The sequence below is a fragment of the Osmerus eperlanus genome, chromosome 14 (genome assembly GCF_963692335.1).
Source record: "Osmerus eperlanus chromosome 14, fOsmEpe2.1, whole genome shotgun sequence".
Lineage (NCBI taxonomy): Eukaryota > Metazoa > Chordata > Actinopteri > Osmeriformes > Osmeridae > Osmerus > Osmerus eperlanus.
The window spans coordinates 17,786,777-17,803,381 of NC_085031.1; the positions used below are offsets into that span (position 1 = coordinate 17,786,777).

General features: G+C 52.4%; 1 protein-coding gene across 1 annotated transcript; it reads right to left on the minus strand.

Moving 5' to 3' along the window:
* Positions 1-830: 830 nt before the first annotated feature.
* On the minus strand, positions 831-16,500 carry tbc1d9 (TBC1 domain family, member 9 (with GRAM domain); the record flags this gene model as incomplete). Its single annotated transcript, XM_062478268.1, has 16 exons — positions 16,058-16,500; positions 15,681-15,853; positions 9,979-10,089; positions 9,473-9,591; positions 8,894-9,122; positions 7,964-8,040; positions 7,389-7,573; positions 6,960-7,167; positions 6,659-6,862; positions 6,334-6,504; positions 4,914-5,064; positions 2,510-2,724; positions 2,180-2,297; positions 1,583-1,868; positions 1,298-1,427; positions 831-947 (listed from the first exon to the last, which is right to left on the minus strand). Coding segments are annotated over exons 2-16 (2,442 nt in total), but the record flags the coding sequence as incomplete, so codon positions are not given.
* Between the last annotated feature and the right edge of the window lie 105 nt (positions 16,501-16,605).

The following is a 16,605-nucleotide window of genomic DNA, read 5'->3' on the forward strand; positions in this document are numbered from 1 at the left end:
GGTGTGTGTGTGGTGCGTGTGTATGGTGTGTGTGTGTGTGTGTGTGTATGGTGCGTGTGTGGTAGTGTGTGTGTGTGTGTGTGTATGGTGCGTGTGTGGTAGTGTGTGTGTGTGTGTGGTGTGTGTATGGTGTGTGTGTGTGTATGGTGTGTGTGTGGTAGGTGTGTGTGTGTGTGTGTATGGTGTGTGTGTGTGTGTATGGTGTGTGTGTGGTAGTGTGTGTATGGTGTGTGTGTGTGTGTATGGTGTGTGTGTGGTAGTGTGTGTATGGTGTGTGTGTGTGTGTATGGTGTGTGTGTGGTAGTGTGTGTATGGTGTGTGTGTGGTAGTGTGTGTATGGTGTGTGTGTGTGTGTATGGTGTGTGTGTGGTAGTGTGTGTATGGTGTGTGTGTGTGTGTATGGTGTGTGTGTGGTAGTGTGTGTATGGTGTGTGTGTGGTAGTGTGTGTATGGTGTGTGTGTGTGTGTATGGTGTGTGTGTGGTAGTGTGTGTATGGTGTGTGTGTGTGTGTATGGTGTGTGTGTGGTAGTGTGTGTATGGTGTGTGTGTGGTAGTGTGTGTATGGTGTGTGTGTGTGTGTATGGTGTGTGTGTGGTAGTGTGTGTATGGTGTGTGTGTGTGTGTATGGTGTGTGTGTGGTAGTGTGTGTATGGTGTGTGTGTGGTAGTGTGTGTATGGTGTGTGTGGTAGTGTGTGTATGGTGTGTGTGTGGTAGTGTGTGTATGGTGTGTGTGTGGTAGTGTGTGTATGGTGTGTGTGTGGTAGTGTGTGTATGGTGTGTGTGTGGTAGTGTGTGTATGGTGTGTGTGTGGTAGTGTGTGTATGGTGTGTGTGTGGTAGTGTGTACCACGTTGCGTTTGGTGGTGTCCTCGATGGTCTGGATGACCCTCAGTCTCTGTTTGAAACGCATCTGCTCAATGACATCAGCACGGAGAGAGCCAAACTTCTACCAGGGGCAAAGGCCGGGGGGACAGACCAACCGGAGATGAAGGGAGATAGAAAGGGAGAGACAGACATCATTTCAGAGATGCAGAAAACATTTTATTGGATAAACATGGACAACCAGCCAGAAAAACAAAACTTCAGCCAGCCAGCCAGAAAAACAAAACTTCAGCCAGATAGATAGATAGATAGATAGATAGATAGATAGAGAGAGAGAGAGAGATAGAGAGAGAGAGAGATAGATAGAGCCCAGCCAGACCGACCTCATAGGAGCTGTTATAGATAAGGTTGGGGTAGATATGGGTGAGGGTTAGTGTGACGGGTGAGGGTTAGGGGTGAGGATTAGGGACCCACCTCGTAGGAGCTGCGGATCAGCTTGAAGATGTCCACCTCAGGGTGAGGAGCAGTGTCGTCCGTCAGCAGGGAGTGCAGATGGGGGATGGGAGGCAGGGTGCTGTCTTTGTTGGTCACGCTGTCCAGGTACCTGAACACAAGGAGCTGTACTTATGAACAACACTTCATGGAGACGAACATTGAGGCTACAAGAGGCTGAGAACCAGGTACAACCCTGCCCTCCCCCCTGCCTCCCCCCCGCCTCTCCCCACTCCCCCCAGCCTCCCCCCTCTCCCCCAACCTCACCTTCCCAGCACAGTCATGGCCTCGCCGTCATCCTTGCAGTTCAGCAGCTGGTGGATGTTGGCGTGCAGCACGGCCAGCGCCAGCTGGAAGATCACCTTGATGCCCTCGTAGAAGAAGCAGTCCACCACCACCACTGCGCTCTCGAAGGGCATGACGGACAGGAAGAGGGTGAGGAACCAGGACAGGGAGATGGTGGAGATTACACCCAGGTCCTGCATGCAGTCATACAGCTGGGGAACATAGTCCCTAGCCAGCTCCTCAAACACACCCTGGTCCACCAGAGCCCCTGGGGGGGAGTGGAGGAGGAGGAGAGGAGGGGGAGAGGAGAGGAGGGGGAGGGGAGGAGGAGGAGAGGAGGGGGAGGGGAGGAGGAGGAGAGGAGGGGGAGAGGAGGGGGAGGGGAGAGGAGGGGGAGAGGAGGAGGAGGAGAGGAGGGGGAGAGGAGAGGAGGGGGAGAGGAGGGGGAGAGGAGAGGAATGGAGGGGGAGAGAAGAGGGGGTGAGGGTTAGAGGGAAGAAAATAGAGATACTCAGGAACATATTGTTTTGCCAGTTCACCCTTGTAGAGAGGGAGGGACACACATACACACAGACTGACCTACGACCCTGGTGTTGTAGTAGTCAGGCAGCATCCTCTCACACAGAGCCACCAGCAGCCAGAAGGCCTCCTCCTCTTTAGCGTACAGCAGCAGCACCGACGTCACAATGTTCATGGCCTGACAGGAAACAAAGGTAGGAACCAAGGTTAGCTAGGAACCAAGATTGAGGTGTGCTGGGGACATGGGGTGGGAATAGAGGTGATGTGTCTGTCTGTTTGTGTCTGTGTGTGTTTGTGAGAGGCTAGACTAGACGTGTGTGTGTGTGTGTGTGTGTGTGTGTGTGTGTGTGTGTGAGAGAGGCTAGACGTGTGTGTGAGCGTGGCCCCCACCTGACAGTACCCGATCCCTGGGTTGCGGAAGGCGTAGGCGGTGAGCACACGGCGCAGAGCGGCGATGCCCATCTCGTTCTGGAAGGCAGGGTGCTCCGGCAGGGAGCGATGCAGGTCCCTCTCGATCTCCTCCGTGGCCAGGTTGTACCGGCCCATGGAGCGCTCCACCAGCCCCTCGTAGTAGCCAGGGTGGGTCGCCATCTCGTTGATCGCCCCTGGGAGTGCGGGAGAGAGGGGGAGGCTAGGCAAGGGGTTTATGTCTTTGTTCTATACTTTTGGTTTGTTTTATAACTAGGTCACCTTTCATTGATGATGAGTGTGTGGTTGTGTGTTTGTATCACATGTAATAACGAGGACACACAGCCCACCACAGTCCACAGAGAATGGAGTCTGTGTGTGTAAGTGTACATCTTCTTTGAAGAGTTCTGGCTCAGTTCACTGCTCAGCCCAAATGTACAGCTAGCCATGCTAATGCTAAGCATGCTAATGCTAGCCATGTTAATGATAAGTCTAGTCATGCAAATGCTAGTCATGTTAATGACTAGCATTTGTACAGCAGTTGTACAGTGGCTCCCTCCACTGTACAAACACACAGGTCTCTCATGTCCTGGTTCTGCTAGGTGGAATGAGCGTGTAAACGGTTATATCATGTGGTTGTTGTATCTGCAAACATATCGCGTGGTGTCCACCACATGCTGCGTTGTGTAAGTGTGTGAGAAAGTGTGTGTGAGCGTGTGTGTTTGAGTGTGTGAGACAAAATGTGTGTGTGAGAGAAAGTCTGTGTTTAAGTGTGTGAGCAAGTTTGACAGTGTATGTGGTTACTGCAGTGTGACTGTTTCAGAACGAGATGCTGGTGAACACAGTTCCCAAACTGTCTGTGCGTGTGTGCGTGTGTCTGTGTGTGGTGTGTGTGTAGGGTAGTGTGTGTGGTGTGTGTGTGTGTGTCTGTGTGTGGTGTGTGTGTAGGGTAGTGTGTGTGTGTAGTGTGTGTGTGTAGTGTGTGTGTAGGGTAGTGTGTGTGTGTAGTGTAGGGTAGTGTGTGTGTGTGTGTGTAGGGTAGTGTGTGTGTAGGGTAGTGTGTGTGTGGTGTGCGTGTACATTACATTACTAGCCCGATTCCCTCACCGATCAGCCACCTGACTCCCTAGTAGTGTAGTGTGTGTGGTGTGTGTGTAGGGTAGTGTGTGTGTGTGGTGTGTGTGTAGTGTGTGTGTAGTGTAGTGTGTGTGGTGTGTGTGTGTGTGTAGGGTAGTGTGTGTGTAGTGTAGTGTGTGTGTGTGTGTGGTATGTGTGTAGTGTAGTGTGTGTGTTGTGTGGTGTAGTGTGTGTGGTGTGTGTGTAGGGTAGTGTGTGTGTAGGGTAGTGTGTGTGTGTGTAGGGTAGTGTGTGTGTGTGTAGTGTGTGTGTAGTGTGTGTGGTGTGTGTGTAGTGTGTGTGTAGGGTAGTGTGTGTGTAGTGTGTGTGGGGTGTGTAGTGTGTGTAGTGTAGTGTGTGTGTAAAGTAGTGTGTGTGTGTGGTGTGTGTGTAGTGTGTGTGTGTGGGGTGTGTGTAGGGTAGTGTGTGTGTAGTGTGTGTAGTGTAGTGTGTGTGTAGTGTAGTGTGTGTGGGGTGTGTGTAGGGTAGTGTGTGTGTAGTGTAGTGTGTGTAGTGTGTGTGTAGTGTAGTGTGTGTAGTGTGTGCGTGTAGTGTAGTGTGTGTGGGGTGTGTGTAGGGTAGTGTAGTGTGTAGTGTGTAGTGTAGTGTAGTGTGTGTAGTGTGTAGTGTGTGGGGTGTGTGTAGTGTGTGTGTGTAGTGTAGTGTGTGTGGGGTGTGTGGGGTGTGTGTGTAGTGTAGTGTGTGTGGGGTGTGTGGGGTGTGTGTGTAGTGTAGTGTGTGTGGGGTGTGTGTGTAGTGTAGTGTGTGTGGGGTGTGTGTGTGTGGGGTGTGTGTGTAGTGTAGTGTGTGTGGGGTGTGTGAGTAGTGTAGTGTGTGTGGGGTGTGTGTGTAGTGTGGGGTGTGTGGGGTGTGTGTGTAGTGTGGGGTGTGTGTGTAGTGTAGTGTGTGTGGGGTGTGTGTGTGTGGGGTGTGTGTGTAGTGTAGTGTGTGTGGGGTGTGTGTGTAGTGTAGTGTGTGTGGGGTGTGTGTGTGTGGGGTGTGTGTGTAGTGTAGTGTGTGTGGGGTGTGTGGGGTGTGTGTGTAGTGTAGTGTGTGGGGTGTGTGTGTGTGGGGTGTGTGTGTAGTGTAGTGTGTGTGGGGTGTGTGGGGTGTGTGTGTAGTGTAGTGTGTGTGGGGTGTGTGTGTAGTGTAGTGTGTGTGGGGTGTGTGTGTGTGGGGTGTGTGTGTAGTGTAGTGTGTGTGGGGTGTGTGGGGTGTGTGTGTAGTGTAGTGTGTGTGGGGTGTGTGTGTAGTGTAGTGTGTGCCTCACCAGAGAACAGCAGCCACAGCTCTCCTCTCATGTTCTCAGGGATTCCCTGCAGTACCAGCTCCTCCGTCCTGTTTGTGCGGTACATGCACACACCCTGGCCGTACTCACTGAAGTGGCTCTTCCATGCCTGCTCCTTCAGGAACTCCTTAGCCTGGGGAGGGGGGGGGAGAGGGGGAGAGAGAGAGAGGTGGGGGAGAGATAGGGGGGGAGAGAGAGGGGGGGAGAGAGCGAGAGAGCGAAAGAGAGAGAGAGCGAGAGAAATTAAAAGCATGAAAGAGGCCAGATAATGGTTTTCCAGAAACCAGACCAACTCAAACTCCTCTTTTACAGGATAGGGCATACATCGACAGTGGTTTACATCAAGTAACTGTGGTCGGAAATTACATATTAAACCACATGTATTAAATATTACCCATACATAGCCTACTCTCCTCTCTCTGCAACCCCACATGAGCAACGTCAAAACTTTGAACTCTTGGTCTTCCTGTCTCAACCTCTAAACCAGCTGGCGGTGGTCTGTCCCAGGGCACTGGTCTGTCCCGGGGCACTGGTCTGTCCCGGGGCACTGGTCTGTCCCGGGGCACTGGTCTGTCCCGGGGCACTGGTCTGTCCCGGGGCACTGGTCTGTCCCGGGGCACTGGTCTGTCCCAGGGCACGCTGGAGGTTGAGCCTCTACAAGCTGCTGCTCTGCTGCTGCTGCTGCATCTGTACGGGTTTCACTTCAGGAGAGAGGGCAAACCACGCCCTTCCCTAACCACCATGCCCTTCCCTAACAACCACACCCTTCCCTAACAACCACGCCCTTCCCTAACAACCACGCCCTTCCCTAACCACCACGCCCTTCGCTAACCACCACACCCTTCGCTAACCACCACACCCTTCCCTAACAACCACGCCCTTCCCTAACAACCACACCCTTCCCTAACAACCACACCCTTCCCTAACCACCAAGCCCTTCGCTAACCACCACACCCTTCCCTAACAACCACGCCCTTCCCTAACCACCACGCCCTTCCCTAACCACCACGCCCTTCCCTAACAACCACACCCTTCCCTAACCACCACGCCCTTCGCTAACCACCAAGCCCTTTGCTAACCACCACACCCTTCCCTAACAACCACACCCTTCCCTAACAACCACACCCTTCCCTAACAACCACACCCTTCCCTAACAACACACCCTTCCCTAACAACCACACCCTTCCCTAACAACCACACCCTTCCCTAACAACACACCCTTCCCTAACAACACACCCTTCCCTAACAACCACACCCTTCCCTAACAACCACACCCTTCCCTAACAACCACACCCTTCCCTAACAACCACACCCTTCCCTAACAACACACCCTTCCCTAACAACACACCCTTCCCTAGCCACCATTCTCTTCCTTTGCCCCCGCAGGGAAGCCTGAACGCACCAGTTTGGGGTTGAACTCCTCGGGCGAGCGTCGCCGGTACATGGTCATGAGGGCCTGCGTCGCTGTGGGAACGCTGTTGTCGTTGAGGTTGAACTGGCGCTCGACCTCTGACCCCTCGGAGCCCAGACTCCTCTGAGGGCTGCTGGACAGGAGAGAACCCTGGGAACACCCCTGGGGCGTGGAGAGAGAGGGAAGAGAGTTGTCTGATTTGACTCACAGTTATGAAATCTGGGGAAATGCACTCCATCACTAGTACTACCCAAACAGAACTGGAGCCAGATCTCCAAGATGTTAGTAACAAGCTGCAGGTGAGCCAGATGTGCACCTCGTCCTCTGAGCTGGTCAGGCTGCCCGTCAGCTCTCTCTCCAGGTACCGGGGCGCGGTCTGCTGCAGGAAGTCGGAGATGCGCTGGACCAGGAAGTCTCGGTCCTTCAGGTTGGCGAACAGGAAGGTCATGCGGTTCTTGGTGCTGATGGACAGAGGTCTGGGAAGCACGCTGGAACTGTCTGCCTTCTCCACGATCGTCACCTGCGCACACACACACACACTGTTAGTGACTACTGACCAAAACCTTAAGCGGTTTGTAGTTCCTAACAGTGTGATGCGGCGGGAGTGTATCCACCACCTCTCGTAGTGGTATGATGAGGCTACAGAGAGTCAGCTCCTTGCTGGTGAAGCAGATGTAGTTGGTGGAGACGAACATCTGTCCCAGGATGTGGCGCTTGTTGAAGGGCGTCCAGAGGGTGCAGTCCGTGTGGCCGTCCAGCTTCTCGTCTTTCGGCAGACGGAAAACAGCTCGGTAACGCTCGCTCTTCGCCCGGGCGTCCAGATCTCTGAGGAGAGAGAGAGGGTCACTGGTGTCACCATGTTGCTAACACACACACACACACTAACAGATACAAATACACACACACCACAAACACACATCCCCCCCTCTCCTCCCTCTGTCTCCCTCTCTCCCTCCCCCACTCATCCCTCCCTCTCTCCTCTACATTCCTACCCCTCAATTCCCTCCCCCCTTTACCCCTCTCCCCCTCCCTCCCCTCCTCCTCACCTCTTGAGAGCAGGAACCTTCTTGGGGGACTTCCTGCGCAGGCGTGGCAGGGAGCAGTCCTGCTGGAAGCCCTGGTTGTCTAGGAGACGCCGCATGGCGATGTTGGCCAGCTGCTCCATCAGCTTGAACGTCTCGTTGATGTTGAGGAACATGGAGAAGACGTGCTCACTGGTCCTGGTGCTCACCTGGGGGGGGGGGGGAGAAGAAGGGGAACATTCAGTGATGAGAAATACGGGAAAAATGATGAGGATGTTTTCTGTGTCTGGGTATGTACAGTGTGTGTGTGTGTGTTTAGGATGTGTGTGTGCGTGTAGGATGTGTGTGTGTATAGTGTGTGTGCGTGTATAGTGTGTATAGTGTGTGTGTGTGTGTGTGTGTGTGTGTATAGTGTGTGTGTGTGTGTATAGTGTGTGTGTGTGTGTATAGTGTGTGTGTGTATAGTGTGTGTGTGTGTGTGTGTATAGTGTGTGTGTGTGTATAGTGTGTGTGTGTGTATAGTGTGTGTGTGTGTATAGTGTATGTGTGTATAGTGTGTGTGTGTGTATAGTGTGTGTATAGTGTGTGTGTGTCCTCACCTTCACCATGTCAGGAAGGAGGAGGGTGGCACTCTTCTCCAGCTGAGTGACATCTGCCCAGCGTACCACCATGTTACCTGAGGAGAGGAGGGGGGGGGGAGGGAGGGAGGGGGGGAGGAGAGGGGGAGGGGAGGAGGAGAGGAGGGGGAGAGGAGGGGAGGATGGGAGGGGGGGAGAGGGGGAGGGGGAGGAGGAGAGGAGGGGGAGAGGAGGGGAGGGGAGGGGAGGGGAGGAGGGGAGGAGAGGGGGAGGGGGAGGAGGAGAGGAGGGGGGGGAGAGGAGGGGGAGAGGAGGGGGAGAAGAGGGGAGGGGAGGAGGGTGAGAGGGGGAGGAGGAGAGGAGGGGGGGGGAGAGGAGGGGGAGAGGAGGGGAGGAGAGGGGGAGGGGGAGGAGGAGAGGAGGGGAGGAGGAGAGGAGGGGGAGAGGAGGGGAGGGGAGGGGGGGGGGGGGAGGAGAGGGGGAGGGGGAGGAGGAGAGGAGGGGAGGAGGAGAGGAGGGGGAGAGGAGGGGAGGGGAGGGGAGGAGGGGAGGGGGGGAGGAGAGGGGGAGGGGGAGGAGGAGAGGAGGGGAGGAGGAGAGGAGGGGAAGAGGAGGGGAGGGGAGGGGAGAAGGAGAGGGGGGGAGAGGAGGGGGAGAGGAGGGGGGGGAGGGGGAGGAGGAGAGGAGGGGGGGAGAGGAGGGGGGAGGGGGAGGGGGGAGGAGGGAGGGGGAGGGAGGAGGGGGAGGGGGGAGGGGGAGGGGAGGGAGGAGGGGAGGGGAGGGGGAGGGGGGAGGGGGGAGGGGGGAGGGGGGAGGGGGGAGGGGGGAGGGGGGAGGGGGGAGGGGGGAGGGGGGAGGGGGAGGGGGGAGGGGGAGGAGGGTCAGGTGATGCTAATTCTCAATCCAAGAGCGTGTCAAACTAAAAGCACATGTGTGTGTGCTGCTGCCTACCCTGCTTGCCCAGCATGTAGGAGTAGAAGCAGATGTGATTGATGCTGAGGTAGAGCCAGCCCTGGCGGGGAACCTTGCCCTTCCAGTAGCTGCACGAGTAGTAGTTCACCAGCATCTCCTTCTCTGGCATGCTGAACAGACGCAGGAACTTTGAGGTGGACTCCTTGAACTTCTCGCTGTCCTCTTCCTCCTTCACCTCCTGGTTCTTCGTGTACTCTGCGATGATGCCCTGCAAAAGGAGGGAGGGGGACAGAGAGAGGTAGAGAGAGAGGGGAGATGGAGAGAGAAAAGGAAAGAGAGGGAGAAAGAAACAGAAAGACGGAGGGGAGATGGAGAGAGAAAAAGAAAGAGAGGGAGAAAGAAACAGAAAGAGAGAGGTGAGATGGAGAGGGGAAGAGAGGGAGAAGGAGTTTGGAGGAGATGCAAAGATTTTAAGATTCTAATCCATTGTCAGGTCAAATGTCCAGAAGAAGATTCTTAACTCTGAGTTAAATACTGTTATAGGCAATACTGTGAAGACAAATATATTTTTATTTCATATTTGATCCTTTTTTGATGATTTCCATTTTTGGGGGCTACCTGAACTTTGCCTTTGACGAAGGTTGTGATGTCGTTCTCGTTCTCAAAGATGGAGAGAGTCTGCAGCAAGTTCCAGTCCAGCCACTCCCAATGCTCTGTTATCTCCTGACGAGACGTCCCTGAACGAGGGAGGAGGAGAGAGAGGAGGGGGAGAGAGAGAGGAGGGGGAGAGAGAGAGATGAAGTATGTGTGTGAGTGTGTGTGCTAACATACCTACTCAGCTCAACGTGTGAGTGTGTGAAGGTACGATGTTCATTAATGTTCCGGAACATGACATCACCTATGACATCATGTCTGAGGGCATTGATCTCCACATATCAACTTCCCTGGTTCCCCTTCAGTCCAAGTGATCCCCCCTGCTCACTTCCTCTTTAACACGGGGGGGGGGGGGGGGGGGCGTGATAATGGTCGTCGCTTGGCAATAGTCACCAGGGGAATAGGAAGTGTATGTGTGTGTGTCTTGGCGTGGGTGTGGTGGCACAGAGGGTTATTATGGGCTACGTTACCATGGGCGATGATCCAGTAGACCAGAGACTCTGGAGTCTGGTAGAGGATCCGGTACGGAGCCACACGAGCACTGGAGTCCAGAACCACGTCCAGAGTCCCCACCAGCAGACCTGCAACACAGAACCATGGGGTTAGAACCACGTCCAGAGTCCCCACCAGCAGACCTGCAACACAGAACCATGGGGTTAGAACCACGTCCAGAGTCCCCACCAGCAGACCTGCTACACAGAACCATGGGGTTAGAACAACGTCCAGAGTCCCCACCAAGAGGGAGGGAGGGAGGGAGGGAGGGAGGGAGGGAGGGAGGGAGGGAGGGAGGGAGGGAGGGGGGAAGGTTTGTTGCAGTCTACAAAAGCCTTGTGTCAGAATGACTATTTCCATTTCAAAGCGTTTTTGTGGACACTGAAGCACAGCACCATATCTCAGAAGTTACCAGACTGACCTTCTCCCAGCTGCTAACGGACACACTCACAATGACTCCTCCCAGCTGCTAACGGACACACTCACAATGACTCCTCACAGCTGCTAACGGACACACTCACAATGACTCCTCACAGCTGCTAACGGACACACTCACAATGACTCCTCCCAGCTGCTAACGGACACACTCACAATGACTCCTCACAGCTGCTAACGGACACACTCACAATGACTCCTCACAGCTGCTAACGGACACACTCACAATGACTCCTCCCAGCTGCTAACGGACACACTCACAATGACTCCTCACAGCTGAAACATGCCACGGCTGAACCAGTTGTCCCTGTTGAGTGAGACAGGCTGAACCAGTCGTCCCTGTCGAGTGAGACAGGCTGAAGGCTGCTGAACAGGCCTGAGGGGGCAGACAGTCAGCCAGTAAACATTCAGGATGAACAGCCTCCACTGTCTGGATGCTCCAGGAGAACAGACCCTACAGGCATCCTGGAGACTGAACACAACTGGGTGCTGGTGTGTGCGTGGGAGAGTGTGTGTATGTGTAGTGTGGTGTGTAGTGTGTAGTGTGTGTGTGTAACCCAGCAGATCATGTGTGTGTTCTGACCCGTGTGCCCAAGACCACACCCCCAGGCTAGTGTGTCACGTGACCTTACAGGTTCCTCGTGTCAGCTGACACACACAGCAGCTGGCTGTGGCTCTCGGATTCACAACAAGACAAAGGAGAAAGGAATATTTCTATAATTAGCAAGCAGAGGATAGATAATGTCAACAAAAGTGTTTGTGTGTGTATGTGTGGTGTGTGTGTGTGTGTGTGTGTGCGTGTGTGTGTGTGTATATGGGAGTCAGGTGGCTGAGCGGTTAAGGAATTGGGCTAGTAATCTGAAGGTTGCCGGTTCAATTCCAGGCCGTGCAAAATGACGTTGTGTCCTTTGGCAAGGCACTTCACCCTACTTTCCTCGGGGGGGAATGTCCCTGTACTTAGTGTAAGTTGCTCTGGATAAGAGCGTCTGCTAAATGACTAAATGTAAATGTGTGTGCATGTATGTGTGTGGAGACCTACAACAGGAACAGAGCAGTGTGTGTATATGTGTGTGGTGTGTAAGAGCAGGAACACAGACCTAACAGGCCAGGGAGCTGCAGAACAAGTCGTGATGTTTCGTGTCACAGCCCTCCCCTTTCCTTCCCCTCCCTCTAAAAGACAGGAAGTGACATGGTGCTCAGAGTGAAGACAGGAAGTGCTATGGTGCTCAGAGTGAAGACAGGAAGTGACAGGGTGCTCAGAGTGAAGACAGGAAGTGACATGGTTCTCAGATTGAAGACAGGAAGTGACATGGTTCTCAGATTGAAGACAGGAAGTGACATGGTGCTCAGATTGAAGACAGGAAGTGACATGGTGCTCAGAGTGAAGACAGGAAGTGACATGATGCTCAGATTGAAGACAGGAAGTGACATGGTGCTCAGATTGAAGACAGGAAGTGACATGGTGCTCAGAGTGAAGACAGGAAGTGACATGGTGCTCAGAGCGAAGACAGGAAGTGACATGGTGCTCAGAGCGAAGACAGGAAGTGACATGATGCTCAGAGTGAAGACAGGAAGTGACATGGTTCTCAGATTGAAGACAGGAAGTGACATGGTGCTCAGATTGAAGACAGGAAGTGACATGGTGCTCAGAGTGAAGACAGGAAGTGACATGGTGCTCAGAGCGAAGACAGGAAGTGACATGGTGCTCAGAGCGAAGACAGGAAGTGACATGGTGCTCAGAGTGAATCTAGACATTTTCCTCCACTGCGTGTCATGTCTTCCCAACATCACGTTCAAGAAGTCAGTGGTGAGGGGGACTGTTTTCATCACCCCGCCACAGGGCCAAGGAATGATCAATACAGTCTCAGATAACAGGAACCTGATCTGGCCTAGAGAAAAGGAGAGAAGGGGAGGATGGCAGGAGAGGAGGCTGCTGTTCTTGTTGTTCTTACTATTTCTCTGTCCCCAACTGGAGGGTGTTTTTTTCTCCCCCTCTCCCTCCCTCCCTCCCTCCCCCTCTCTCCCCCTCTTTCCTGGAGAGGGGGGGAGGTGAAAGGTTGTTCTGAGGCTTGGGGCAAAGGTGAGGTCTGGAGCAGATGTCACCATCTGGACCAACAAAGCAGTGTCTCCCATGACCTGCTGTCTGTGTGTCTCCCATGACCTGCTGTCTGTGTGTCTTCATCATGCCTCACTGACTCCTCCTCTGGCCAGCACGTGCTTGGAAAACCACAGCGGTCAATGTTCAGTATCGTATCAGCAATTGATGTTTCACAATGTCGAAAAATAAGTCATGACACAGTAGGGGTGGGAATCTTTTGGTACCTCACGATTCGATTCAAATCGATTCTTGGGGGTCACGATTCGATTTGTAATCAAATTTCGACTCAATATATGCTTACATTTGATTCCAGTTTGCTGTTAAGTGTTACTTGTATCTATTCGATTCCATTTTTGAAATTTGTGAATTGATGTGAATTGCTAGAAGACTGAATCGCGATTCATATGTGAATCAATTTTTGTACCCACCCTGATGACACAGTCTTGTGGCTGTGAGGATAAGCTGTACATGTTGTACACAAGTCCATTTCAGTTCTCCAATATGAAGACCTGGGGCTCTCGGGTCATATACAGATCCTTTCTCTCCCTCCTCCCTTGTCTCAGATAACCTCTGATCCCTGGATGGGATGAAGCATGTTCTTCTTCATGTTCATCAAGCTGCCATCCAGGGTCCTACTTGTTGTTGGGTCAGCAGCTTTACGAGGAGAGACCCCACCTTCCAGACCTCTCTCCTCCCTCTCCTCCCTCTCCTCCCTCTCCTCCCTCTCCTCCCTCTCCTCCCTCTCCTCTCTCTCCTCTCTGTCCTCTCTCTCCTCTCTCTCCTCTCTGTCCTCTCTGTCCTCTCTGTCCTCTCTCTCCTCTCTGTCCTCTTTCTCTCTCCTCTTTCTCTCTCCTCTTTCTCTCTCCTCTTTCTCTCTCCTCTTTCTCTCTCCTCCCTCTCCTCTCCTCTCTTCTCTTTCTGACTCCTCCATCTTCTCTCTCATCTTTCTCTCTCCTCCCTCTCCTCTCTCTATTATCCCTCTCCTCTCTCCCTTCTCTCTCCACCCTCTCCTATCTGCCTCATCTCCTCTCTCCTGTCTACCTCTCCCCTCTTTCCTCCCATGTCTCTCTCCCTCCTCCCTCTCTCTCTCTCTCCTCCCTCTCTCTCTCCCTCCTCCCTCTCTCCAGCACCAACTGGCACAACAGTGGGTGCACTCTGGGCGTTTACATAACCATGACATCATCCCCTAGCGCCACTCTGCACACTATGCTGCTAGCGAGGGAGGGAGGGAGGGACCCCCTGGAGCATCCTCTACCTGGTTCCTATTTCATGTACTTAGCATGTAGCATGTAGGACGTAGCATTCAGAGATGGGAAGTAACAAAGTACAAATACTTCATTAAATGTACAGTACCAGTCAAAAGTTTGGACACATTTTCCCATTCTGTACTTAAGTAGATTTTTCTTGCATCATTGATGAGGACTCTACTATAATCTACTGTACTCTATTGTACTCTGCTCTGCTGTAATCTACTCTGTTTTAGGCTTCTCTGTTCTCCTCTACCCTCTCCTCTACTCTACTTTCACCGTGTGTGTGAAAAGGTTTTGAAAGGTTGAGAAAATATTTTTGAAAAAAAGTTTTGAAAGGTTTAAAAAATATTTGTGAAAATTGTTTTACAAAAATTGTTTGCAGTGCAGAAAAAATGTCAAATGTACAGTGCTATGTGACATGTCAACCATGATATCAAGTATGCAACGATACACAAAATGTTGTATAATGAGGAAGTAATGTGAGATAGGGTGAAGCTTGACTTCAGAGAGGAGAGACATGAGAGGAGGGACATGAGAGGAGAGACATGAGAGGAGGGACATGAGAGGAGGGACATGAGAGGAGAGACATGAGAGGACGGACATGAGAGGAGAGACATGAGAGGAGAGACATGAGAGGACAGACATGAGAGGAGAGACATGAGAGGAGGGACATGAGAGGAGAGACATGAGAGGAGAGACATGAGAGGAGGGACATGAGAGGAGGGACATGAGAGGACAGACATGAGAGGAGAGACATGAGAGGAGGGACATGAGAGGAGAGACATGAGGAGAGACATAAGAGGACAGACGAGAGGACAGACATGATGAAGATAGGGTGAAGCTTGACTTCAGAGAGGAGAGACATGATGAACACTATTTGACCCAACGCGGACCACAGAAGGAGGAAGACGAGGATTCAACAACAAGTGTCACGGTAGATTTCTGTGTGTGTGTGTCTGTATGAGTGTGTGTACATACACGTGTGTGTGTGTGTGTGAGTATGTGTACATACACGTGTGTGTGTGTGTCGCTATCTAGTGGAGTTAAGACTGCAGCCATTTTGCAGACTGCTGAGAGATGCTCTGATCAGCTAATGATATTGATTATCGATCAGCCGAGTCTGAAGACATCAGCCTGCCTTTCTGAGAGAGAGAGTGAGAGAGAGAGAGAGGCTGAGAGAGAGAGAGAGAGGCTGAGAGAGAGAGGCTGAGAGATGATCGACAACCACAAGTCTTTTTTTCACGGGTATATTGACCAATGATCTGTTTACCTTATTGATCAGTTTCAGATGGACTCTATGAGTGGCAGGGTGAAGGGACTTCACCTGACAGAAGAGAACCACATGATCTACCTGTCTAACTTGCTTAGAGAGACCGGCTAGCATCACTACTGTACACAAGGTCATGGGGACTGGGGACAGTACACTGTCAATACCACCATGACTGTCGCCCTGGCAACTCAGTCTTCCCTCCATCCATCCCTCCCTTCCTCCCTCCATTGAGACAGACCTTTGATGAGTATCCTGGTGGTCTGCCCTTACACCAGCATTAGTGTCGTATCTCTGTCTCATTTGACTCCCTCCATTCAAAGAATGGACGGCACCACTATGCCCCCCCCCCCTCCATCCCATAATAACTGACTGAACTCCCATGTTCCAGTCGCCCCTCTTCCAGATATTCTGACGCCAATCTGTCCTTCACATACACTTACATGACTAAACCTGTCGCCTGTTACTGCACACCCTCCTCCTCCACCCACATGGGTAGCACCCTCCCGGACAGGAGGACTGAGGAGGGGAGAAGTCTTTCAGCCCAGCATAATACATGGTTCTGCTGTGGACAGATATGGACAGATAGAGAGGGAAAGAGAGAGAGGGAGAGAGGGAGAGGAGACTCACCCGCAAGTCCTCCACCGCTGTCTCCGTGGCCCTTCCGTTTCTGGAGGATGAAATAGGGATTTGCTCTCTCGGTGATCCACAGCGCTCCCGCCAGCAAAACCTCCTCGGGGTTGACCCACATCTTGTCCTGTATTTTGTTATGTTACATCGATTCCAGCTGCTTCAGGTTACGCCTGTCAAATCAGACCGCTGATTCGGTTTTATAAGCGCAAGCTTGGCTGCCTATTCACACACGCACCATTGCGCGACAGCGTGGTGCGGTAACAACCGTATATTCTTATATTATAAACAAGTAAAACGTTAATATTCGACGCATAAAGCGCGCAAGCGAATGATAAGATAGACGCTCCAAACTTATAGACCCCGCGTGCTATTACCGTGTTCAGATCCTAACCGTGCGCGGTGACTGTCACAAACTGCAAGTCACACGTTCTTCTGAAGCATTGCTTGATCATTGGAGTTGCATAGACTGCAGGGTTGGACGCGAAAAAAGGATTACATTGATAATTCTCTGCTGTTTTTCAAAGATGAAGTGAAGCGCGATGGATCAGCAGTCTTTGTTGTTCATCTTCTACCGTCAAGACGCTGCCAGGTGCAATTCATTACGGCGCCGACGCTTCGTCGTTGTTACACACCTTTAGGCCTACTCATTTTCAAAATATCTCGACGACAACATATAAACACTCGTAATCGCGTTGTCACTGTTCTTCGGGGGAAAGGGCAATCTAATAGTCAAAAGCTGCCTTCCACATCGAACAACAATAAATGCGACGCCTCCTCTCTAGCGCCGCTCTGCCGCACAGCATGAACGCGCTGTATCAACACCGCGCGTCACGGAGTGGCCACATACATACGTCATCTTGGTGGGAGGCGGTAATTCTGATTATAAAAGTGGCAGAGAAAATATGAATGACATATATTAGCA